Here is a 25,165-nt window from a genome sequence, read left to right on the forward strand (position 1 = left end):
CCTATAGTTGCCCAACCAGAGTGTTTGATTTAACAGCATAGCGGTCCCAAGACTACCTCTACACTTGATAGAAAATAAAATACACTTCCATAGAGCAGATAATTAATGATATGGACTGGATACTTGCATGGGCTCTTCACTTTTCACTGAGGACAGAAGTGTTAAAGGTCAAGTTAAAACTTGACATTTTATGGTTAGATGCTGTGAAGTTCTGATCCTAATGGCCAAAGGTGCTGTCTCATTGTGCTAACTCAGACTGGATGCATCTCCATTTAAAAAAAAAAAAGACTGAGATAAGCTTTTCCATAGCTCATCAGCGAGTGAGGTCCAGATATGCTTTGGTGCATGGACTAAGATAAGATTCTGGCTCTGTTGTTTTGTATGGTTGAAGCTTTGCCATGGACTTCTGCAAAAATAAGATGGACCAAGCCTTTCCTCCCACTTTTCAGGACAGATGGAATCTTTTCCTCGCTCATCCGGCAGGGAGCCATGGCCACTGACACTAGCAAGAAGTGGTACATGTTTGATGGGCCAGTTGATGCTCTCTGGATTGAGAACATGAACACGGTGCTGGATGACAACAAGAAGCTGTGTCTCAGTTCGGGCGAAATCATCAAGATGACAGAGGTAATTCATCCCTCCTCCTTTTGCTGCCTTTTACTTTACATGTGATGTGTGTGATGGACTTGAATAGAAATTGAAGTCTCAGCCCCCTTCCCTTAGCCTTACCCCTCCTGTGCTGCACAAGTAGCGACAAGAGGGGCCCTGCAACAAAGAGGACAGTTTCAACATCACCAAATGATGCTAAGAGATCCTTTCTTTTTTCCCCTTTGGAATCTCCAGAGTATGACCATGATGTTTGAAGTCCAGGATTTGGCTGTTGCATCCCCTGCCACAGTCTCCCGTTGTGGCATGGTTTACCTGGAACCCAGCATCTTGGGGCTGGAGCCCTTCACGGAATGTTGGCTGCAAAGACTCCCAGATGTCATGCAGCCCTTCTCACAGCAGCTGGCATCTCTCTTCAGGAGGTTCCTCACGGTAACCTATCATGCTGTGACAGCCCTTCCGTGGATATTTGATTTTCTAATTGTCTTACGGACGCAGTCATTTCTGGTGCAGCTCCATTTCTTACAGTAGAGTTACTCCAGGGGTAAAGTCATAAGTCTTGCTATTTCTGCTCTGCTCCTGAACTCAGAACTGCAAAGGAAAGCTCTGAACAGAGCAAACAACAGCAGTGATGTGAGCAGTGACTCAAATGCAGGCCCCGAAGGCTTCTTCCAGTTAGAAGGCAATCACGTGGTTTGACTTAATTCTCTCCACTCAGAATGGTGGTGTTTGTGACACATGGCAGCCCTCTCTGTTGTACCCTCCCTGCTAAATGTAGCCTGCAGGGAGAAAAAGAGAAACCAGAACCCCTAGAAGGTAAGCAAAGTTCAACGTGCTGCTTGGTGACACTGAGCTGTTCCTGCCTCTCCTTACAGGAAGCCATTGGCTTTGTCCGGGGATCTGTGGAGGAGATAATTGCCTCAACAGATGGCAACCTCACAAGGAGCCTCCTCACACTCTTGGAATGTTTGTTTCAGCCTTTCGTTCCTGCTGAGGTAAGACTTTTTGCTGCTATTACTTGTGTGCACCTGTAACTCTTCAGGGCAGTAAGTCGCGTATTGCGAGTGACTGGAATACAAGGTGTTGGTGAAGAAAGGTTACACCATCACCTATCTGTATGGCAGAAGGTAATCCAGCATCTTGTTAAAAGGATTATACTTTTCCCATTGAAAGAGCACAAGATAAGCTTTAGTCCTACCAGGCTGCGGAAAAGAGATTCACTTTTATTTACAGCTGAGGGAATTGGAGAATAAGTAGAAAGCAGAGATCAGAGCTATGCAGCAAAACACTTCAGGTGGCAGATTCTTTGAGAATTAGACTTGAAGAAGCCTGGAAAGCTTTCAAATTAAAAACCAAGGATTAAATTCTTCTCCCAGCTCCCACTGAGTGACATTAGTTCAGGGAAGGGAGTGTCTCAGGTACATTAGTGAAACAGTGAGTTTTAATCCACAGAATACATCAAAAAGACCTGTGAAAAATAGTCTAGAAAAAGCTACACGTATTCTGAATAGAATTACAAGCAGGCTAAAAAGAGTCTGATTTTTGTTCACCTTAACCCTGCTTGAGAACCTTATTTCTGCTTTTCTGTGGTTTCCAGGGATTTAGGAAGGCTCCCCGGGAGGCTGCAGCTCATATCGGAGAGCTGATTGAGCCCTGGTTTGTATTTGCCTTGATCTGGAGTGTGGGTGCCACTGGAGATTCCCAAGGCCGTGTCGCCTTCAGCACGTGGCTGAGGGAGAAGATGGCAAAGGAAAAGGTGAGTAAAAGGAAAGCAGATCCTTTCTCAGTTGTAGAGGAAGTAGTATTGAGGAGCGGGAGTCAGAGTTCTTTGAATGCCTGGAAGGTTTGTTTGGGCATGTTCCTGAAATCTGGTTTACAAGGTCTTCCAATTTCAAAGGACCCCTGGGCTGGGAGCCCCTGGCAGGAGCAGCATCCCGTTACTGAAGTCTTTCTGTAAGGCCAATCCACATGCAAATCCAGCCAGACCCACATGCAAACTCAGCTAAGCAGCAGCAAGGTTCACTGTGGCTTTATTCTCACAGATCCAGTTACTTTTCCCAGAAGAAGGACTGGTTTATGACTACAAACTAAATGCTGGACTGAGCAGCACTGAAGATGATCTCGATGAGGACGTCGTTTGGGAGGTAAAATAATTCACCTCCATCTCTAAGAGGAGAAATTTTAGGGAGGGACTGGGAAGCAAAACAGTCCTGTAAGATTTGGCAGAATCTTCTCATCAAAGATGAATAAGAAAGGCCTGTAAGAAACCAGTGAGAAAGCTTGAAGTAAAACCAAGCATTTCATTAAGGAGAGAAGATAGTTTTTGCCCTCGGGGTTGTGAGGCAGATTTTTCAAACCTTAACTGTGATCTTCTACCAGTGCTCAGGAAAGTGAGAGGGCTTTAGAAATGCTCCTGCTGCAGGGAGGAGCTCAGATGTAGAGGTCTGTCTGCATTTAAAAGCAGTGCACGAAGTAAAAGAGCTGTGTGCAGCAAAGTCTGGAGGAGGAGAGGGCACAGGTATGCCATCTTTTGCACAGCAGATAGTAGAGCAGTAGGGCATGCAAAGCCCATCTGACTAAACAGACACCAGTGGCAGTGAAAAATAAGGAATCCCTCTGATTTCAGGAAGGGGAAGCAAAGTACCAGAGCACTGTGTGTCAAATGATTAGCAGAACTTGCCAGGGTCAGTGTCTGAGGGGATGCTGAGGAATGTGTTTTTTCTGTCAGTGCTGTGTAGCACATCCCTGGCAAAAGCACTGTCTCACTTGTATCCCTGGGACATTAGCTTGTGGCTTGATCCTTGCACAAGTCATCCATGTCCTGTATAATCTGAAACCTCAGTGTATCTCAGTGCAACAGAGGTGATGGCACCAAACATGAAGATAGGATCCCAGCAAAACCCTTTTTGGCCTTCTGCCATGTGGACGCTCACAGCATAAGCTAGCTTAGAACAGAATCCCACTTCTTGCAGATACCACAAATGCTTTGTCAGTCTCTGATTCCAGTTTTCAGAAGGAAAGGCAAACGTGCTGCTGCTGAGGCAATGATCTCTAACTCTGAGCTACCTCCCTCCTGGAGGGAGCAAGTCAGCTTTGCACTACAGAAGGTAATGGGAAGCAGGACTAGACAGAGGGACTGGGAACCTGATGATCTGAGCTGCTACACAAAGAGCTGCAACGGCTGAAAGCAGATCAATGCAGATGTCCCCTCTAAATGCACTCCTGCCTTTCAGGTGCGCTGGGAGAAGTGGCTGGACCCCACAGAAAAGTTCACCATGGTTCCTGATACCAACTACTGTGACATTATTGTGCCCACAGTGAACACAGTCCGAATGGCCCACCTGCTGGAGCTGTTGCTCATCAACTGTAAGCCAGTACGTGCCCACCCTTGTCTTTTTGATTTTATATTCAACGTTTTTTCTCTTCAACAGGGGGCACCTTTTCTTCTCCCAGCCCAATCAGAACCTGGCAGCTACCTGATGCTTTTAAATTAGTTCTTATTCTTATGGATCTGCATTTCTCTGCTCAGGAGCTGTGCCTAAGCAACAAGAGCTTTCCATTCACTCCCTAGACACCCTGACAAATGCACCAATTTCTAGGTCTGCTCCCACCTAGGATGATGGCCCAATACTGTCCCTCATTACCTGTTTCTTTCCACTGCGTTTCATACCTTTCTTGTTGGATTTCTTCCAGGCTGAGAGATATGTTACCCCGAACCTCTTTCCTTAGTGAAAAAAACAAGCCTTCTCTCCTCTCTGATCTTTTGAAAGCCTGAGAAGGGCGAGAACTTGCATTGCCTTCAGCAGGTACTGCTGGTTGTCCTTCTAGGTTCTTTGCATCGGTCCCACTGGCACGGGGAAGACTCTTACAATTACAGACAAGCTTTTGAAGAGCTTGCCTCTCAAATACGTCAGCCACTTCTTGACATTTTCTGCACAAACCTCTGCCAACCAAACTCAGGATCTCATTGACAGCAAACTGGAGAAGAGGCAAGTTTCCTTTTGGTTTTTGCTCCCTGAGCTTAGTATTTCTATTAGGTTGACCATTTAGTTTCATCCCAGGAGATGAAGGGACGGAGGACACGTACATCTGTGGGTAAGAAGCTGGACAAACAGCGGATGTGAGCTAGGGCTGTGGGAGCCAGTTATAACTTGATGCAGTGGTAAGGATAAGGGAGGGTTTGTAAAAGATGCTCCAATCATAGTTATTCCAGAATTACTACATTAAATTACACAAATGTTCTCAAACCTCCGTATGGGGCGTTTATAAAAACTAATGAAGGGGAGAAGACTACTGCTCCAGAGAGGTTGTAGATGCTCCCACTCTGGAAGCACTCAACACCAGGCTGGATGGGGCTGTGAGCAGCAAACCTGGTCTGGTGGGAGGTATCCCTGCCTACAGCAGGGGGGGTGGAACTACACGATCTTAAATGTCCCTTCCAACCCAAACCATTCTGTGAATCTATGGTTCATTCTGTGATTCTATCCCCAATCCTACCCCCAGTCTCCACCCGTAGTTAGCAGCCTCCCTTTTTCCTTTTCAAACCTGTCAGTTTAAAATTTGTAACAGGTTCATGGCCTCAAGCTTTATTTTTACATGTACTCACGCATTTAATTGACACTGGACGTGAGTGTACAGAATTGTGCCTCAAACATCACACTAGATCTTTTCCATGCAAAGGCTCATATGTAAAGGGGTTTATGGGACATAAGTGTAAAGAAGCTGAAACTGCTGACCCAGGAAGCCACTGGAGGAAAAACTGCTTTTGAGTTGAGTTAAGACTGCCTCTGCAAGTCCCGTGTCCTTACTGAGCTCTGTCCCTACAGGAGGAAGGGTGTGTTTGGGCCTCCAGTCGGGCGGTACTTTGTCTTTTTTATTGATGACTTGAACATGCCCATGCTGGAGACGTTTGGTGCACAGCCACCCATCGAGCTGCTGCGGCAGTGGATGGACCACCAGGGCTGGTACGACAGGAAGCAGATCGGTACGACCCAGATCTTTGCCCAGTGCCCCTGGCAAGAGTTGGCCTGTTGATAGATACATGAACTTTCTGGGGAGATTTGTGGCCGGGGTGTTTTGGTTTCAGCTCAGAATTCGGTCCTGCTTTCACACTTCTCAAGGTACGTTTAAGAAGCTGGTGGATATTAATTTTGTCTGTGCCATGGGACCTCCTGGAGGGGGAAGGAATGCTGTTACTCCACGCTTGACACGTCATTTCAATTACCTGTCCTTCACGGAGATGGACGATGGCAGCAAGAAGACCATCTTCTCCAACATCCTTGGCAGTTGGATGGGTGAGTTCAGCAGACAACTGCTTCCTCCTCATAGTCAACCCAATGGGGGTATTATTATTATTATTATTATTAACAATTTAATATTGGTGATCTAATGGAAGTGTTAGACGGTGGAACTTGAATTAATCACTTGAAGGTATTCTTGAGAAACTGTTGTTTGAGCCTTAGCAAACAGAGAACTCATGTGCTGTTTAGTCTCTGGGCCAAACTATCTAACTTCAACTTTGGCTCTCACAGTTTGATAAAATGTCACGTAGCCTTTGCATTTTAACGAGAATTTTGTTTGCAGTAGATGGTGCAGATATCCTTCACCTCCACAAGCAAAGCAGTAACTCATGTTTTTTGTCTTTGTTGCCTAGCTGGCCTCCTAGGAGAAAGAAGTTACAGAGATCCAGTGCGTAAGTAAGAGCAAAAAGATGCAAGAGACTGAACAGGCTGGTGGGCACAGCATGGAACAGTTTACCTGTGCCTTCAGCAGGCAGACACTTGCCCAGACAACAGCCTTCTGCAGAAGTAAGCCTTCTGTTACTCCCCATCTGTTGCAGTCTGCGGACAGCTGAGCAGGGAAGATCTGATCGTGGTGCTACAGCCACCCATGGAAAAAAAGAAAAAGGGCTCATCTGAAGTGAAATCAGCTCCTCTTGTATTTGACAGGGTGGGAATTTAGGATCATCTTTGCAAATGTGCTCTCCTCTGCAAATCTGCCAGCACAAAGGAGTGAGAACGGTGGGCTATGAGAAAGGCAAAGCAGAGCTTTCTGAGTGCTTGCAGTGTTCACAGGTGCCAGTACCTGACTGTGAGCTCAGGGACACAGTGAAGTATTTAGCTGTAATTTAAAAGAGAACTAAAAACTTCAGAAATAATATCTGAAGTACCAGCATGTCACAGGGCTCTACGTGCCCAGGAGTGTTGGTAACGATTTTGATTAGAATTAAGGAAAGTATTTTGTGCTGTGAAACTAGCAGCTGTGTTTAAATTTTTCCACTGACTGTTACATAACAAGTCATCCCTCAGTCATCCTTCAGCGACTTTTCATTTGCTGAGCTCAGTGATTTGCATGGTGATTTAGTTTGAGGGCACCTTCTAGCTTAAAAGTAGCTAAGATTTCACAGAGGGGGGTACAGGAATAGAGAAGGAATACCTCAGTATTTCAAGTAAGTACCAACTGCCTGCTGGCAGTATCTCCTTTTCCTGTGGGGTACGTGTGCTCTTAAGACTGCAGAATTGTTGTGATGCATTCTGCCCTGCTCAGATCTGATCCCCTTCAGAAGGGAAGCTCCCTATTGCAATAAGCTGGGATTTGTTCACAGTGTCCATATTAGGAAACTAAGGGGGAAAAGAAAGTGCATTTTTGGCCAAATCCTAGCAACACCTCTGCCTCTCAGTGCCACTTGTCTGCACTGCTAGGAGTTTCCTGTCCCAGAGCTGCTACCTTGGCACCCTCTCTGTCTTCTGTCTCTGCAGCTGGAGCAGTTACAGTCAAAGACTTGAATGAGCCCTTGGTTGATGCCACTATCTACGTGTATCTGACCATCACATCCCAGCTGTTGCCCACACCAACAAAGTCACATTACACCTTTAACCTGAGAGACCTCTCCAAGGTGTTCCAGGGCATGCTCATGGCTCAGCCCAGCAACATCAAGGTCAGTCCTGCCATCAGCACAACCGTGCCACCCAGGGAAAGACCAGAAATGTTCCAGCTCACACCTCAGTTTATTGTTGAAGTAGCATTTTCATAGTGTTCATGGATTTAGTGATCGATAGGACTCCGAACATCCCACCTCCCCAAGGCTTCCTTGTTTTGGAGTACCAGCTGTGTGACCACAGAGAGTCAATGCCATTCACTCCTGTACGGCTGGACACAGCTCTGGAGGACCATGGAGGGGGAGAGAGATTGTCCTATTTAAAATATTATGCTAATAGAGGGTTCTGTCTCTTCAGGACAAGTCCCTGAGAACCTTGCTCTGTAAGTACAGCTTTGTCTGTAGGTATTGGCTCATCACAGAAGGTACTTGGGGACCTGGTTCAGTGCCACACCTGAACAGAAGGATCTTTGCAGAAAATACAAGAATTTGTGAGAACAGCTTAAATCGAGTCATGCTGAGGGGAGGATAAGGACAAATAACACCAAATTTTAGATCTCTCCAAGAAACCTTGGCATGAGGACAAATAGAGAAGGTATTAACTGCAGCTGTAATGATCTCTCTGCCAAGCAGCTGTTTTGACAAGGGTCCCATTTGAGAGGAGGGAGTGCAGCTTCCTCCTCCTAGTTCTTTCTCCAGTCCAGCTGCTTTGAAGCAGGAGTGGGGCTGGTGTTTGGTGGAAACCAGCCTTCCTGGCTGAGAGATTCTTAACACTTCTTTGCTTCTCTCATGGGGATGTTTGCTGGGATTTCCTACCAGGACAAACACCACCTGCTGAGACTGTGGTACCATGAGAGCTGCCGGGTCTTCTGTGATCGCCTGGTCACCAAGGAGGACCAGACCTGGTTTGACAACCTGATGAAAAGCATGATGGAGGAACTGGACACCACTTTTGAGGAGGTTGTCCCGTCCCAGCCAGTTCTGTTTGGGGACTTCATGGAACCAGGGGCACATATTAAACTGTACGAAGAAATTGACAGCCAGGAAAAGGTGAGGATCTTGGGCATCTTGACAGTATGAATTATGTTCATCTCTTCCAAGTCTCCTGCAAACAAAAGAGTTAGTAATAACCAAGGGGCTGCTTGAACTGAAGATACATGGAATCACAGACTGACTTAGGGCTCTCATGTGAAATTCTACTCCAGATACAGGCAGCGGTTGCATTTGCTACGGATGGGAAGTTGAGGTGGAACAGGCTGTCTGTGTATTGTATCCTGGGGGCTGTCTGCTATGCCAAGTCCCCTGAATAAGCCATACTCAGGAATGAAAAGTGAAATTTGCTGAAGAGAAATGGCACATTACCCCCAAACAATACTACATTTGCCATTAAAGCCTTCACAATTGACCTTTGCAACTAATTAATGTTACTGCCAGATTCCCTGTTGGAAAAAGATACTGTGAGTACTTTGGTAGTGGTAATTAAGCAAAGGCAATGAGCAGTGCGTTTTGCACTCATTATCAGAAACGGATGATTATCCTGTCATCTCCCCTCTTGTGATAGCTGTGTGACAAGGACTGGTAATTAACTGAGCTTCCCAATCCTTTTTGCAAAGTAGCTAGGTCTGTCCCCCACTGGGGCGAGCACAGCCGAGGCAGGCATGCTTACCAAGCTGCTGCACAGTCCCCTGATGCACAGAGGTCATTGGTCTCCTAGGCAGGGACCTCAGCTCTGTAGGAATTCTAGTTGCTGTTACTTGGCTAGGTTTACAGTGAGAATCCTGACCAAATCCTGAACATCTTTCTGTCTCGTGTGCTCTGGACTGTGCATGCTGTTGAGCAGAGCTTTGGAAAAGTCAGAAGACTGTCCAGTTATCTTTTGTAGTGGTTGGACCACAAAAGCAGTGCACCTCTGTGCCAATCTACCTTTTCTGCCTATAGCCAGCAAGGTTTCCTTCCAGCACCTGCCCTTTCAGCACCCTAACCTCGGGTTTCAGCAGGCAGCTATAGAATCAGCAGCCCTCCTAAATGCAGATCCTGGAACAGCACGGGTCAGGCAGCCATAAGCTATTTTGTTTTGGATCATTCCTTGCTGCTTTTCCAAGCAAGCAGCATCACCAGGATCATCAGACCTTAGCCTGAGTTACTTAAAGGTCTCTATTCAGCAGCTGCTGCCATCACCATCAGCTAAATTCAGCGCAGTTCCTTGGCAGTTCCTATAGGAGCGTGGAGCAAACAGAGCCATCCCTGCAGGTAGCTCCTAGGCTGTGACTGAGAGAAGCAGCTGCCCCTAGGACCGAGTGAGCACCAAGCTCTGCCCTCCCAGATGGCTACCTGTGCTTACACACAATTACAATTACGCCTCCTCACAGTTGCTTGTAACTGCCAGCCATAACTGTGTGCTTCTGCCCGCAGCTGAAAGGCGTGCTGGAGGATTACCTGGAAGAATACAACCAAACCAACACTGCAGAGCTGAAGCTGGAGCTTTTCATGGATGCAATGCAGCACATCTGCCGAATCAGCCGGATCCTGCGGCAGGCCCCAGGGAATGCCCTTCTCCTGGGTGTTGGGGGCAGTGGGAGGCAGTCTCTCACCAGGCTGGCATCTCACATGTAAGTGATGTGCTCGTATGCACATAAAGTGGAGCAGCTCCATGGGGGCTGCCTCCAGAGATTCTCTTTTCCTGCCCTTCCTGCTACTGCTTTGCACGTTTTTGTGGATGCTGACTCTTCAGGTTTAACACTCAAGAGCTAGAACTCGAGCTAGTGCATACATCTGCACTGGGAAAGTTGGGCTCTTGCTTGCTAGTAGTTATGTTGCTGCCGTGTGCATGCAGTGAATGAACAAATGTAATCCAGCCCACATCAGCAAAATGGCCTATGCAGCACTCAGCATGGCTGTGGCGGAGATGAGGGCTCCTTCCTGGGAGAAGGGCAGCAGGAAGATGGAGATGAGAATTACCAGTGACAAAGTAACCAAGTAACACTGACAGCCTGCCCTGTGGCATCTGTGAGTCTTGGGAGCCAAAGGGCCTCAGGGGAGAAATGAGAAGAGGGATTAAAACGGGCTGGAGAAGCAAGTTTTTTCAGTCCTGAATACGGGATGTGATCCTCAAAAACACAGCTGTGATTCCTTGGCAAAACCAGGTGCAAATTGCAGCATCACACACAAGAAACCCTTGGTGAATTGCTTCCTTTTGTACTCCAAGGCACTGCGTAAGGGGTTGCACTTGGGTACTTACAGTGTGACACTGGTAGCTAATGGAGTTATATTTCCTAGCTGGCTCAGGTATTGCTGTGAGTGAAGCATATTCTTGGGTTGATGGCTAAACGTGTCCAAGGACAGAGCGGTGCTCAGGACTCTGCAGGAGAACAACTTGCTTCTCCCCCATGTCCAAAATGCATCCTCAGGACTGGCAAAAGAAGGCAGGATGTAATTTCAAAGGCTTCTCTTTCCCTTAGGGCAGAATATGAGTGTTTCCAGATCGAATTGTCCAAGAATTACGGTGTGACCGAATGGCGAGATGATGTGAGGAAGATCATGATGAAGGCAGGCCTTGAAAGCATACCCAAGACATTCCTGTTTGTGGACACACAGGTATGGCAGCGTTGACTTCTCGTAAGGAGTCAGGATCACATCTTTAAGCTGAAGAATTTTCCCCGAGGAGCTTGGTACAAGATAACATTGCCTTGTAAAGGGTAGCTGTAGACTAACTCCTGGAATTCGTGGTTGTATTTCCCATGGGTTTTTATGCTGCCATCGTTATCATAGGAACCAGGTTGCTTCAAGCGGTGCCCTAAGCAGAGAGATGAGCATCTGTCAAACGCGGCTTGTTCGCTCATCCTTTTCCCTGCAGTGAGAAGCATCTGTGGGAGAAGGGCGGGGGCATGGGAGGCTGCATTTAGACAAGTAGATGGATGCTGTGTGTTTCTGATGTAGCAAGGGCGGAGAGGTGAGTGCAGCTCTGCAGGGAGATCATCCCACAGACTGTGACACCTCCCTACGATTACTCTGCCTCTCATATCAGTGAGCTTTATCCTAACAGCGAAATGTTCAGCTGTGATGGAGAAACAAGCACCCTGGGGCTGGGGGCTGGTCACGGAGTCACTGCGAGGCATGGAGCAAAACCCCAAGCATAATGTATCTGCAAGGAGATAGTGAACGAGCAACACTTGTTCCCAGACATCTCCACCTCTGAAGTGGCTGAACATGGCTGTTCAATTGCAAATGCTGGCCCTGTGACATGAATATCCCCTACTGGAGCTCAGCAATCATAGAAACAATTTCTTAGAGCAGAGGCTGTGGGCTGTATTTATCCAGAATTTCATTATATGGCATACAGAAACCTGGCTCTCTTACAACTTTTTTCTCTCCACCTCATCTACTTAGATTAAAAATGAGTCCTTCCTTGAAGATATCAACAACCTGCTCAACTCTGGCGATGTTCCCAACATTTACAGCCCTGATGATCAAGAGCAGATCATGACAGCCATGAAGCCTGTTGTGCGAGAGCTGGGGCTGCAGCCCACCAAGGCCAACCTGATGGCTGCCTACACAGGCCGGGTTCGCAGCAATATCCACATGGTGCTGTGCATGAGGTATGGCTCGAGAGCAGGACACTACTATCAGTGTTAATTATTCCTTCCCTGTGCTTTGCCTTCACAGGATTTTTGTTTCTCAACTCTGGAACAGAAGTAGGGTTTGCATATTACCTTCTCCAAGGAGGAGATGGTTTTTTCCTTTTTATGATTTGCTGGTTTTAAGATGAAGTTTGGGAAGTTTAAGGACACAGAATCACAGAATGGCCTGGGTTGCAAAGGACAACAATGATCATTGAGTTTCAGCCCCCTGCTGTGTGCAGGTCGCCAACCAGCAGCCCAGGCTGCCCAGAGCCACATCCAGCCTGGCCTTCAATGCCTGCAGGGATGGGGCATCCACAGCCTCCTTGGGCAACCTGTTCCAGTGCCTCACCGCCCTCTGTGTGAAAAAATTCCTCCTGATATCTGACCTAAACCTCCCCTGTCTCAGTTCAAAACCATTGCCCCTTGTACCATCAACCTGTGATACAGATTAAATTCAAGCTTGAGGAGGGGCTGCATGAATGTGCAGGGCAGTCTCAGCATGTATACCCACAGGAGAATCATTGCCATCAGTTTGGTCTGGTGACACAGTCTCTACAACCCATCCCTTGCTATGGACTTCAGATCACACTGTTTCCTTACCTCCTCAGTGCCCTTCCTGCAGAGGGAGCAGAAAACATCACCACCCTCTTGATCCTCCCAGAATATCCCCAGATGTGATGTGTGACCTGCACCTTACAACATGTGAAACATGCCTAAATTTTCATTCCCTTCCTCCTCCTTTCTTCTTCTTTTGGCACGCTCCTTTCCCTATTGCACTGCAGGATTTAAGGATTGCTCTAGGCAAGTGGGAAAGCTGCTTTATCCCTGTATCTATAATCAGTTGTAACACCTCTTTTCTGCATGTCTTCCCATCCAGCCCTATTGGAGAAGTGTTCCGTGCACGCTTGAGACAGTTTCCCTCTCTTGTGAACTGCTGTACCATTGACTGGTTTAACGAGTGGCCTGCTGAAGCCCTGCAATGTGTTGCCTTTTCCTTCCTGCACGAGAACCCGCATCTTGGTGCCAGCACCGATACTGTGGATGGGATGGTAGGTGCCACACAAAGCACAGCTCCTATACGTGCTCCATCTCCAGCTGCACATAGGCAACAGATGCAGGATACCTGCAGAAAGGTCCCATCCTGGAGCAGTAATGTTTCATAATCAGTTCATTAAAATCCAGACCCAATTAGATTTCATATGCCTTGAAATACCAAGGTCGTTTCTTACCCTCTGTGGCACTGAAGCCCACATGCACATACAAGCTGTGCTGTGAGTGTACACTAAGGAGTTTTAAGCTCACCCCCTGTGCTCTCTATGCACGCTCTATAGGCTTGCCTAACACTGAATAAAGTTGTTTTTTTTCCTTTCTTCTAGGTTCAAATGTGTGTAGAAATCCATCAGAGTGTAGCAAGGAAGTGCCAGGTGTACCTGGCTGAGCTGGCCAGACACAATTATGTCACTCCTAAGAGCTACCTCGATTTCCTCAGCATCTTTTGTTCCCTGATTGGAAAAAAGAAACAGGAGCTGAAGACAGCCAAAAACAGAATGGAAGGAGGCCTGGGCAAGGTCTGTCCCCCACAACCCATGCTCTGAGCATTGTTGTTATAGCTGGAGAGATGTGGTGAGGTGCCCCACACAGAGCTGGTTAACAGGACAAAACTCATGCTACAGCAGATGAGAACGATGCGTTCTGCTGGGCTCAGTCTTCCCATAGATCTGAGTCTGCAACAGTGCTAAAAGCAATAATGGTCCCCATACTTCGGGTACCGCAGAGTTCTCTGTTAGCCCATCTCTCAGGATCTTCCTTATTAATCTTTTAATTGAAAGCCTTATAACAACAGCATGCTTCTGCTTACTGACTGCCAGGAGCTTGTGTACGGAAAGCGCCTGCAGGCTGCAGCTTGGGAACAACAGCCTCAAGCTAATGTTTCCCATGCTAGACATGTTCAGAGCACAGCTAGTACTTCTTTATAGACAATAATGCATGCCTGAGCCTGGGTTTGGATTATAAGACACACAAATAGCCCAGATCGCAAATGTGAGTGAGGAGGTCCCTAATCCAGCGCTATGAACCAGCAGTTGGAGCAGGCAGCAGCAGAGCTGACCCCCCAGGAAGGCTGTCTCTGGGACTTCATCCACGTGCCAGCCACTCGCTGACCTCTTGCCTGTGACACAGGCACTGTTATGCAGTCCTGTCTAAGCACACCACAGCATTAGAGTTGGATTGTGGAGCACGGCAAGAACTATTATCATACAGCATGACACCAGGCAAGAAACACCCACCAGGGCAACGCATACCTTCCCTGGGGCTCTCACTCTATTCTGCTCCCACAGCTCCTGCAAACAGCAGAGGATGTAGCGAGGATGCAGGAAGAGCTGGAGTCTGCCCGCCCTCTCCTGGCCCAGGCAGCCAAGGACACACTGGCAACCATGGAGCAGCTGCAGGTACTGCTGCTAGACAGCCCCACAATTTCCATAGTTCCACCTGACTGCTCATACTGAATGCAGAGTGGGGGGAGACCTTGCAGAACTTGCAAGGAATAGTGCTTTATTTGCAAGTACAAGAGCTCCAGATTAGTTTAGTACAGTAGATATTTACACAGAGCAGCACAGCCAGGGAGAAGTCTGCTGGGCACCCTCCCACCCTCCTAGCTGCTAATGGCTCATTCCTCCGTGAAGCCACAGCCCAGGGAAGAAAGAAATCAAGCTAGCAGCTCCCTTTCCTCGCTGGATAAGCTCCTTGCACACACAGGCTATTACTCAGTCCTTGGGTAGCCTGTGGCAGCTTAAAGGCCAGACAGCTGCTGCTAGAAGGGCTCCTTCCCACACCTCCCACCAATACATCTGGACACTGATCCAGCCTGCCCTGCCAGCCTGAGGCTCAGGGGTTATCACACACTCAGGTTGCTGAGGAAAAGGGATCTCTTTCTTCCCTCCTCCTGAAGTTCCACCCTGCCCATCTCTCACTGTGGTGTGGCTACACTGAGGCACAAGCACTACACAGCCCTGCCTGCAGAGTGGTCTACACACTCACTCCTCTCACACACCTTCGTAGAGGTGGCCTGATCCACTCACAGAACAAGATTTGGCTACATTCTACATGCCCTTTGTACCTCCTGGTAGTGCTTGAATCCTTAAGGACTGACAGAAGAATAGCTGTAGAAACAAATCTCTGCACATCTTATTCCTATATCTCCCTGTATGTTTGCTGTCGCATCCACTCCCTGAGCTAACTGGAGAAATGGGTAGAACAGCTGGTTCCTACTGGGCTAACACTGTTCCAGGGCAGCCAGAGCTGGAGCTCGTGGATCGTCTCTGCAATCTCCTGCTGTTATGACAGAGCAGCATGTGTACGCTGGAAGAAAAACTACAGTTATTACGACTGCTGTGATCCTTACCTAGCAATGCAGAGCACCAAATAGATGCTCTGGGTCCAGCTGTGCTTCTGAGACTGTCTCTGCTACTGCAGGTGGACACAGCTGTTGCTGAAGAGACAAGAACTGCTGTTCAGGCTGAGGAAACGAAGGCCAATGCAAAAGCCCAGAGAGCCCAAGCCATTGCAGATGATGCTCAGAAGGACCTGGCTGAAGCTCTTCCTGCCCTAGATGCTGCTCTGGCCAGCCTGAGAAACCTGAAAAAAAGTGATGTTACAGAGGTAAGCTTAAGGGGGATGGTGGCACAGGTGGGCCTTGTGGTAGAATGTGTTTCTGAGGGGCAGGAAGGACAGCAAGGCTTTGGACTTAGTCTGCTATAGCTGAGCTGAACAGCACCTTGCTGCAATTCCTCTTGTATGAGCTTGCACAGTCCACAGCCTCTTCCCCCACCTCTGTCCCTTGGGCACATATGGTGGGCTAATTGCCTGCACATCCTCCACCAGCCACTTCTTCACTTCTCTATCCTACAGAGAGTCATACTGTAGTCAGCCATAGTGCTGTCCTGGTCCATGGGAGCAAGCAATGTCATGATGCCACTCTGAGTGTCAGCTGCATAGCATGGACTTAGATCTGGTGGCCCACCTAGCCAGCAAGCTCTTTGGAAAGGGGATCTAATACCAGGCTGAGGAGAAGAGGCAAGGCTCAGTGGGCTAACTTCAAGGAAACTGGCTTTAAATAGAATGGTCAGAGATAAAAAGGTAGCCCGAGTCTGCAGTAGGAAACATCACAACCCATACCCATAACCTCAGCAAGCAGCAGCTATAGATAGGGTCCTCAGCAAAGGATTGTGGTAGTAGATACAGGGTAGGAGTTGTTACTGCACAGGGCAGGACAGTTACGGTGAGGAGAGACAGACTCATTCTTCTGCAATTGTGAAAACAGACCTTTTTATTTCCCCCAAAACATGCACAACTCCTTTCCCCAAGAAGGTGGAGAAGGATGCAGGCAGCACCCATCCCATTGTAGAGCTGTCATGGCAAGAAGTCTCCTCACTATACAAGGTTTCTAAATGCCAGTTCAAAGTGCTTCAGATTCTTAAACATCATCTTACCCTCCCAGGGGCTTTCAGAAACTCTCCACTTAAGGAATGAGCTCCATGCTGATTTTAAGCTTAACTACTGACCATGACCATACCCTGCCACTGGAGCCAGGGCTACCAGGGACCTCTCCCAGTCCAAAACAAATGTCTCATCCCAACTAGATGAGAATACCACTTTGCACAACAAGGAGAAGGCATCATTTTGATCTACTCCTTTGCATAGGGCAGCTCCATCAGTAGTCACTCGGAGGAAGATGAAGCCTGCTTCTCCTGCTCTTCCACCATCTCTCTCAGCCGATCCTCATTGCAGAAGAAATGAAGGTAGAGTTTGCGCTCTGCCTGCAGGTTGGGGTCCTGCAGAGAGCTGCGCTTAACCTTCAGGTCACTCAGGAGTTCTGTCAGATTTTGGTGCAGAACATCCTGCACGGTGATCAGCTGCTGCATCAGTTCAGCAGTCTCCTTGAAGGGCAGAAACCAAATGCATTAAAACACACGCAGTAGATAAACAGATCAGTCCACCTACTGTGCAACCCTAATGGAGCAGGGGAATGGATGGACAGAGCTCCTTGCTTACTGGAGAGCAAAGCTGCAGTTGTTTGGAGTCATTGTACAGCTGCCAGTAGAGTTCCTCTATGGTGGACTCCAGGTTGGATTGTTGGGGTATAGCAGCTGCCAGTTGTGTTTCCAGCTCCCTCTGTTCCTGCACCAGCTGGGAGCTACGGGCTGCTATGGCCTTGTAGCTGTAGGATTGCTGCTCATCCTGATCTTGCCCCATCAGCACACCCCAGAGCCTGCAAGAGAGAAGGCAACCAGAGATGTGAGCATCTGACAGCTCAAAGGAAGAACAGGGCTCAGGGGACAATGTGTGCTATGGGAGTAGGATGCCAGTGGCTGTGGTGTGACAGTGAGAGGACAGCTGAAGATGTGCCTCTATGCTTCACCTAGGAAAACTTTTGTTTGAATGGAGATGCTCTTTTCCGAGGCCATTCCTCACTGCATCACCCCCAAAACAGCCAGGAAGAAAATGATAGCATCTCCTGGAGAATTTCACTCCACCATGGAATCAGGGTGGCCCAGCACTGGTAGAAGAGCACTGTCTGGTAGCTTTCATCTACCAGAAGCTTTCCCTGTTCCCGTGCCATGTCCTCCATGTCTTGTTCACTCTCATGCACACACAGACCTAGAACCTTACCGCATGGCAATGGAGTCTTCGGGCTTCTTCTGTGTGCATGCAGAACCCTTCATGGAGGACCTGGCCTCTTTGCAGCAGTCATGATACGCCTGCAGCTTGGCCTGGGCGTTCTTCAGGGTAGTTTCTATCTCTCCCAGCCAAGCAGCCTTCTGGTCCAGCTCCTTTTTCTCCCGTTTCAGCTGGAGCTCCAACAGATCCAGGCGGCTTTGCTGGCTCACCACCCATGCAGCTGCCTCCTCCTGCCTCTGGCCAATATCCTGCAGACGAGCGTTATCCAGACGGAGCTTTTCCTGCAGGATGGGCAGGAGGAAGAGGCTTGCTGCTGCTTTCACCTGGGGCAGCAGCTGGTGGGTCTGAATCTGAGCAATGTCACAGCGCAGGGTGTGAAGCTGCTTCTTGAACGTGGCAGCGTGACTTCGGAGCTCGGCTTCTACTTCATCCTGTAGGAGGGAAGATCAGGGAGACCACCGTCAGGCACACTGCTGGCACTGCCCAGCTTGGCCACGGCCTCCAGGCACGTTTGTTGTGCCCCAGCACAGGCACACCGTGCTACAAAGGATGGGATTGGAAAGGAGCACTAATCCTACCTTGTTCTCCTTGAGAGCTTCCAGAGTCTTCTGGGCCCAATTTAATGCAGCACAGTTGCCTTCCACCTTGGCCGACATGGCTATAACCTCCATCTGAGCACAGATATATGCTGTCTCCAACTGGACAAGCTCCATCCAGAAGTTGTCTCGCTTGCCCTGTATTTCATCTCCATTAGTCCTAAGGCTTTTCAGCCCCTTTTGTTTGATGTCCATTCTCTCTGTAGCATCCGGGCTGTCACCTTTCTCCTCCACGTCTCCCACACTCAGCTCCTCACTCCTCCCATCCGCTGGAGGTTCTGCCCTTGAGCCTTGAATCTTTGTTCCCTGGCTTTCAGCTGCCACTCCTCGGCCCATCTCTGCATGCCCTGGACGAGGGGCTGCTCTTCTTCCTCCCACTGTTTCTGAGGCTGAGTCCACCTGTATCACAGCCTCCAGCCTTTTCTGCACTCTGCTTTCTGGAGTCTGAGCACTCCCAGGCAGGACCTGCTCCATTAAACGCTCAAATGCATCGGTGAACTGTTGTTCAAGCTCTATGTAACCTCTGAGGTCCATCTCATGCAGCAGTGCTGGCGGCTGGCCTTTCCTTGCTTTCTCATACTCCTCTACCTGCTGCTTTGCAAGCTCAATGAGCTGCTTCAGGACAGTGGTGGTTCGAAAGATCTCCACTCTCAGCTCCACATGAGCCTTCCTCAACACCTCCTTTGTCGCCTTCTCCTCCTCCTCCAAATACCTCAGCTCCTGCTGCAGGCTGGCTGCCCAAACCTGCAGCTTGTTGAGCTGCCAGAGCTGCTGGGCACAGCAGCCCTTCAGCTCCTGGATCTCCTGCTCCAAGGCCTCCAGAGAACTTCCCTCAGCCTCTGGTATCACACGTTTGAGCTGCGGGGTCTTCTGGCACTTCTGCAACACCTGCTTAAGGGCATCGCCTTCCAGGATAGGCTTGCCTGCAGCCACCAGAGCATCGTAGGCCTGCACCTCAGCTGGGCTCAGCACATTCTCTTCTCCCACTGTTTTGCAGAACCACGCGATGAACTGCTCTGTCTCGGGGCAGTCAAAGAGCCAGTCAAAGTCCTTTTCACAGAGGGTATCTGCCTGTGGGTAGAACAGCCGCAGCGTCTTCGCAAACTCTGCCCCTCTGCTGACTTTGTCTTGGAGGAAGGTCTGGGAACGTCTCCGGCTGGACATGGCAAGGATGGCCAACACTAGAAGGGACAAAGCAGGAGTTATTCCTAAGAGCCCTGACACCCACAGCCATCCCAGGGGTGCCCCAGTAGCTCTCCTAGCAGTCTGCTTGAGGAAAGACTCCAGCAGTCTCTCCACAACTGATGCAGACCCACTCCTGTACTGCAGGCCCTGCAGCATTCTCAGAGGGGGTACAAGACAAATGAGAGCCCACAGAACAAGAGAGAAAGCCTGCCCGTGTCTGGGAAAGGGGGAAGTGCAGGGATACCCAGCTCTGGTTGTTTTGCCAAGACATCTACAGCCTGGAGATATCCATCACAGAGCATTGGGGCAGAGCTTTTTCCAGCCTCCTCAGTTTTCTCCGTAGCTTTTCTGATAATCAGCTTTCTCTTCTGATACCTCTCCCTCCTCTCAGCGTCCTTCCTCCACCCCGGCTGAGGTTGAAAAGCCCATCTCACCAAGGACCAAGCCAACCCATTGTCTCCATTTGGGTTTAAGGTACGAGCGATGCAGCGGCCTCCCCTCGGTGTGAAAATGGTGATCGAAGCAGTCTGCATCATGAAGGAAGTCAAACCCAAGAAAGTGTTAGGGGAGAAGCTGGGCACCAAGGTGGATGATTACTGGGAACCAGGCAGGGGCCTTCTCCAGGACCCAGGGAAATTCTTGGACAGCCTGTTTAAGTATGATAAGGTAAGTGGCAACAGAGCGGAGCTGTGTCTGGGGATTGTCATTACCTTGCACAGTTCTTGCTCAGAGCAATGAGGCTTAAAGCTCCTTCCAGGCAACACCTTTCCGTAGCACTGAGGATAAGGAAGTGTTTGGCCTGGAAGCTCCTGTATCAGCTGGCTTCATTGCTTTGGTCTGTGGGACTTCTGCTCTTTCTGCTTGAAAGAGCCAGATGGAAATCCTGACATATGGTATGGGAAGGGATTTACCCAAGCCCACTGCTGTGCTTTCCAGGCCTCATGATGGAGCAGTGTGATTCTCTTGCTCCAGTGCAATGCCTTCACTGCCCTTAGCAGTCCTGGGGCAGGCTGCAGCCTCTGGGAGAAGCCTTTTCTGACCCTCCTCCATCCGATCTCCAGCACCCTCATCTCCAGTCTCCTTTCTCTCCCACCACTGCTCACAGGACAACATTCCAGACACCGTGATCAAGGCCATCCAGCCATACATTGACAGTAAGGAGTTCCAGCCAGCTGCCATCTCCAAGGTCTCCAAAGCTTGCACCTCCATCTGCCAGTGGGTGCGTGCCATGCACAAGTACCACTTTGCAGCCAAGGTTGTGGAGCCCAAGCGGGTAAGAGGCAGCATGATCAGGTTGCTCTTGGTGTCAGGGGACACAGGACTGCAGCCCTTTCTGTGTGATGATGAGAGTCCCCAGCTCTGGTGTGCAGCTCAGGATTTAGACTCCAATCAAGCCCTGACAGAGCCACTAAACCCAGAAACCCATTACTTAATAAAGTGGGGAAAAAATCACACTGAGACAGAATTGATGCCGTGTCTTTAGGGCCAAATCCTAACTCGGTAGAAACTACTTCCAGGAGCACTCCCATATCTTATTTGTGCTTCAGCTTAATCCTCTCCAAGCCTAGTGTTTTCTGTATTATTATTCTGGGGTAAGCAGAGGAAACTTTCCTCCTGTTCAAGAGTGGGCCACATCCTGAGCAGTAAGCTCGTGCAGCCTCCTGGCTTTTTGAAACTGCACACAAACTACTTCCTCACTCCTGCTTTTATTCCTGGGCTTGGAGAATGTCCCATGGAGTTCTGCAGGTCAACCTTTGTTGCACAGGGAAGGATCTCAGCTCCAGTTAGCACTTGTATGGAAAAAAAAAGTCACAGTTCTTTCCCAAACTAGCTCCTGCTGGATGGTCTTGGCTTCTGGGGAGGAGCCTGACCACAAGCACAGCATTACCACTGTTTCCTTGCATATCTCCCCAGCAAGCCTGGCGAGAGGCAGAAGAGGACCTGCGTGCTACTCAGCAGGTCCTTGAGGAAGCTAAGCAACGCCTGAAGGATGTTGAAAGTGGTATTGCCATTCTGCAAGCCAAGTACAACAGCTGCACAGCCAAGAAGAAGGAACTGGAGATGAAGTGCGAGCAGTGTCAGCAGAGATTGGGCCGTGCTGCTACGGTAGGGAACAGCTCTGCCTACTTACAAGAAAGCCTGACTTCAGGCCAAGGAGCACAGTGGTGAAAATCTGTGCATGCCACTTCCAGCAACATTATGTGCCTGCAGCTTATGGCAATGCTAGATTGGAGCTGCCTGGCCAGATCTCAGCAGCACATTAGGGCTGATGTAACTAATCTTCCCTGTGCTGTAGCTCCCTAAGCCAGTTATAGGGACAAATGAGAGCAAGACAGCAGCTCTCACATGTGCATCTTATTCCACAGCTCATAAACAGCCTGGCTGATGAGAAGGTGCGCTGGCAGGACACCGTTGAGAACCTGGATTACAAGATCAACAACATTGCTGGGGATGTGCTGCTTGCAGCTGGCTTTGTCGCCTACCTGGGCCCTTTTACAGTAAGTATGCAGTGCTCTCTGGAGTGGGCTCTATTGGCTGCTCTGCTCTCCTGCCCTTTGCTGTTACCAGCTAGATGGGCTTCAAGTCAGATTCTGCCCTTCTTTGTGGTCAGCAGCTGACACAGTTTGCTGTACTTGCCAGCCCCTCTGGTGACCTGGCTGCCCAGGATGTCTGCCAGCACTGCCTTGGCACGTGCTACCTCCTAAGAGCAAGGTCAGAGCTGTAACACCACAATCCCTTCAAGCTGGACACACAGAATAGGGCAAAAAGATGTAATCTCCCTCCTGGATCTCTCTCCATTTGTGCTAGAGGCTGCACAGGGTCACTTTGGATAGAAGCAGGAGGGTTTCGTTGCACACAGTGGAATAGTTGCTACTAAAAGTCTGTGATGGTGCTTCTTGTGGCAGGGACACTACCGCGTGGCACTGTGCAAGGAGTGGCTGAGCAAGCTCTCAGAAAACAATATTCCTCACACCGAGGAGCCAAACCTGATCAGCACCCTTGGGGACCCTGTGGAAATCCACTCCTGGCAGGCAAGTTAATGGGAAAGATGATACAGGAGGCTGAAAAGGCAGGGGACAGGACTGCTTCAGGTAAAGGCTAAAACACTCAGCACAATTAATTAGGAACTGCTTTATCAAAGGAGAGACCCCAAGAGAGCTCAATAGTTACTTTCAGGGCGCACTGCTCAATGAGCAGAAGGGGACCTGGCAGCATCCAGGGCAGCAGCAGCTCTGGGTGCATCATACAGCTCAACCTGTTGGGTTTCCACTTTACGCAGCACGAGATTACAGCAAAGCCTTGGCCGTGGCCTGCCCACCCCCAACTCAAGCAGCACAGCTCTGTCCTGCTGCTCAGCTGCTCCAAAGAGAACTGCATCTCTTCAGAACCCTCACCGCCATCCCCTACCCAACCATGATCTCCACAGCAAGACCACACAGGAGCCAGGATAGCAAGGGCATCTCAGGATAAGCCTTATTACATATTGTAGCTACCATCCTGCATGACTGAACAGAGCCAAAAGGTGCTCCCTGAATCTGAGCCCCAGAATCAATCCAGCACACACAGCAGATAAACACATTAAAGAGAGAGCAGGCCAGCCAGCTCCTGAAACAAGGAGATAGCTGTGCTGTGTTTCCAAATGCTCCCAGTGGCTGCTAAACTAAGATTTTTTTGCCCCAGTTAGGTTGCTGGTTTACCAAATGACACGCTGTCTGTGGAGAATGGGGTAATAACACAGTTCTCCCAGCGATGGACTCACTACATAGACCCTCAAAGACAAGCAAACAAGTGGATCAAGAACTTGGTAAGATCCACAGGGTAAAAAGCTAAGCCTGTGGGGTTGGGGAAGCAGCTTTCTGCAGCACAAAGCCTGAGGCTGCTATGCACAGAGCTGCACCATGATCCTCCCAGTATCAAGCAAGGTCTGTATTCATCCCAGCTGAATTTCCCTGTTTGGAGGAATCAACACAAGGAAGCAGGGGCCTTCCGTAAGCAAGCAAAGCATCAATTTCTGGGGATCTTTCATTCTTCACTATACTCTAAAACACACAAAACAATACTAATATGCCCTATAACAGCCTTCAGTGCCCCCAGTACAGAGAGCTCAGACTGACATTGCTTAACCAGTACCTGGTGCCAGAGACAAAGACCACTTCCTCTTCCCTCTGTCCAGAGACCCTCTGGTGCCCCTTCAGAGGACCAAGAAGATGACTCTGGCAGCTGCTGTTGTTGTATTCTGTGGGTTTTCCCACCCACCTGCTCTCACTTTACAGGCAAACGAGCTCTGAGATGCCATTGCTGGGCTCTGCTTGAAGGAGGTTTCTCCCAGTCCCCTGCTTTCTGGTGTTCATTTGGGCTAAAATGAATGTAGTATCTGGTGATGTTCCATGAGCGGAGTAAACTTGCAAAAATAGCCAAAAAACTTGCTAAGCGAAAAAAGATATAACTTCTGCTGCTTCAGCAAGTTAAATCTGCCTAGCAGGGGGTGTGCCATGCACATGAATGGTGGGCAGGACACGGCTGAAATGGGATTAGGTGACCTTGGTAGGTAACAGTGAGGTTGGCTGAGCCTTGGTCTGCACACCTCAGCAAACATCACATCAACACAAGTGCCGTAGATGCGGCCCCTAATCTGGGTCCAAGACTTGAGCAGCTTTAGTTAGGACCCAGATGAGCTGTTAGCCCCATTCACTCTTCATCTCCCCAATATAGCAGCAGAGCCCTTAGTATCAGATCTGCACAGCCCCGGGCTCTTCTCTGCATTCCCCTTTTGCCTTTCAGGAGAAGGTGAACGGCCTGGAGGTGGCCAAGCTGAGTGACAGGGACTTCCTCTGCAGTCTGGAAAATGCCATTACCTATGGGAAGCCCTTCCTGCTGGAGAATGTCGGCGAGGAGCTGGACCCGGCCCTGGAACCCATCCTGCTAAAACAGGTCCTTTGGTTTGCTGCTGTGGCCAGGCTGGATGGGGGTCTGCCAGCAACTCTGAGTTGCTCTGTGCATCTCCTCAGGCTGTCTCCTCTCTGCAGTGCAGAGAATTGATGTCCCAGCCCTTCTCCTTTTGTCTCTGATGCAGACCTACAAGCAGCAAGGCAGAACAGTGCTGAAGCTGGGGGATGCGGTGATCCCTTACAATGAGGATTTCAAGCTGTACATCACCACCAACCTGTCCAATCCCCATTACAGCCCTGAAGTTTCCACAAAACTCACCCTCATCAACTTCACCATCTCACCCAGGTACGTGCTTACCCCAGCAGCTGCTCACAACGTTGAGCTTTGTTCTCTACGGCCTGCAAGCCTTCGGGCCTGTTGTCCCTAACCTCACCCCATGGTTTTTGTTTCAGTGGCTTGGAGGACCAGCTGCTGGGACAAGTGGTGGCTGAGGAGAGGCCTGACTTAGAAGAAGCTCGAAACCAGCTGATTCTTAGCAATGCTGAGATGCGTCAGGAGCTGAAGGAGATAGAAGACCAGATCCTGTATCGGCTCAGCACTTCTGAAGGAAACCCTGTGGATGACTTGGAGCTCATCAAAGTGCTAGAAGCATCCAAGCTCAAGGCAGGGGAGATCCAGGTATGGGGTGTGGGTGTTCATTCATTGCAGCCACCCAT

General features: G+C 49.3%; 2 protein-coding genes across 2 annotated transcripts in view; one reads left to right on the forward strand and one right to left on the reverse strand.

The window, feature by feature from the left end:
• DNAH1 (dynein axonemal heavy chain 1) overlaps positions 1-25,165 on the forward strand; it is a gene marked incomplete at its 3' end in the record, with an annotated part of 72,181 nt that overhangs the window by 39,027 nt on the left and 7,989 nt on the right. Inside the window, exons 37-64 of the mRNA XM_079540465.1 lie at positions 450-627; positions 844-1,038; positions 1,482-1,601; positions 2,204-2,362; positions 2,649-2,750; positions 3,840-3,980; positions 4,435-4,595; positions 5,433-5,590; positions 5,727-5,900; positions 6,260-6,298; positions 7,365-7,543; positions 8,303-8,533; positions 9,896-10,092; positions 10,942-11,077; positions 11,870-12,078; positions 12,980-13,151; positions 13,479-13,670; positions 14,439-14,549; positions 15,574-15,759; positions 20,034-20,225; positions 20,665-20,832; positions 21,474-21,665; positions 21,926-22,057; positions 22,466-22,591; positions 23,245-23,364; positions 24,342-24,491; positions 24,634-24,794; positions 24,902-25,127. Coding sequence (XP_079396591.1) covers positions 450-627; positions 844-1,038; positions 1,482-1,601; positions 2,204-2,362; positions 2,649-2,750; positions 3,840-3,980; positions 4,435-4,595; positions 5,433-5,590; positions 5,727-5,900; positions 6,260-6,298; positions 7,365-7,543; positions 8,303-8,533; positions 9,896-10,092; positions 10,942-11,077; positions 11,870-12,078; positions 12,980-13,151; positions 13,479-13,670; positions 14,439-14,549; positions 15,574-15,759; positions 20,034-20,225; positions 20,665-20,832; positions 21,474-21,665; positions 21,926-22,057; positions 22,466-22,591; positions 23,245-23,364; positions 24,342-24,491; positions 24,634-24,794; positions 24,902-25,127 — 4,507 coding nt within the window. The remainder of the gene's footprint in view (positions 1-449; positions 628-843; positions 1,039-1,481; positions 1,602-2,203; positions 2,363-2,648; positions 2,751-3,839; positions 3,981-4,434; positions 4,596-5,432; positions 5,591-5,726; positions 5,901-6,259; positions 6,299-7,364; positions 7,544-8,302; positions 8,534-9,895; positions 10,093-10,941; positions 11,078-11,869; positions 12,079-12,979; positions 13,152-13,478; positions 13,671-14,438; positions 14,550-15,573; positions 15,760-20,033; positions 20,226-20,664; positions 20,833-21,473; positions 21,666-21,925; positions 22,058-22,465; positions 22,592-23,244; positions 23,365-24,341; positions 24,492-24,633; positions 24,795-24,901; positions 25,128-25,165) is intronic.
• LOC306950183 (HAUS augmin-like complex subunit 3) lies at positions 16,818-19,538 on the reverse strand (the record flags this gene model as incomplete). The annotated part of the gene is made up of 5 exons (XM_079540352.1): positions 16,818-17,036; positions 17,152-17,368; positions 17,770-18,209; positions 18,357-18,986; positions 19,119-19,538. 5 exons carry the CDS (start codon positions 19,536-19,538, stop codon positions 16,818-16,820), a joined length of 1,926 nt encoding a protein of 641 aa, XP_079396478.1.

The sequence above is a fragment of the Tetrao urogallus genome (assembly GCF_951394365.1).
Source record: "Tetrao urogallus genome assembly, chromosome: 10".
In the NCBI taxonomy this organism is placed as follows: domain Eukaryota; kingdom Metazoa; phylum Chordata; class Aves; order Galliformes; family Phasianidae; genus Tetrao; species Tetrao urogallus.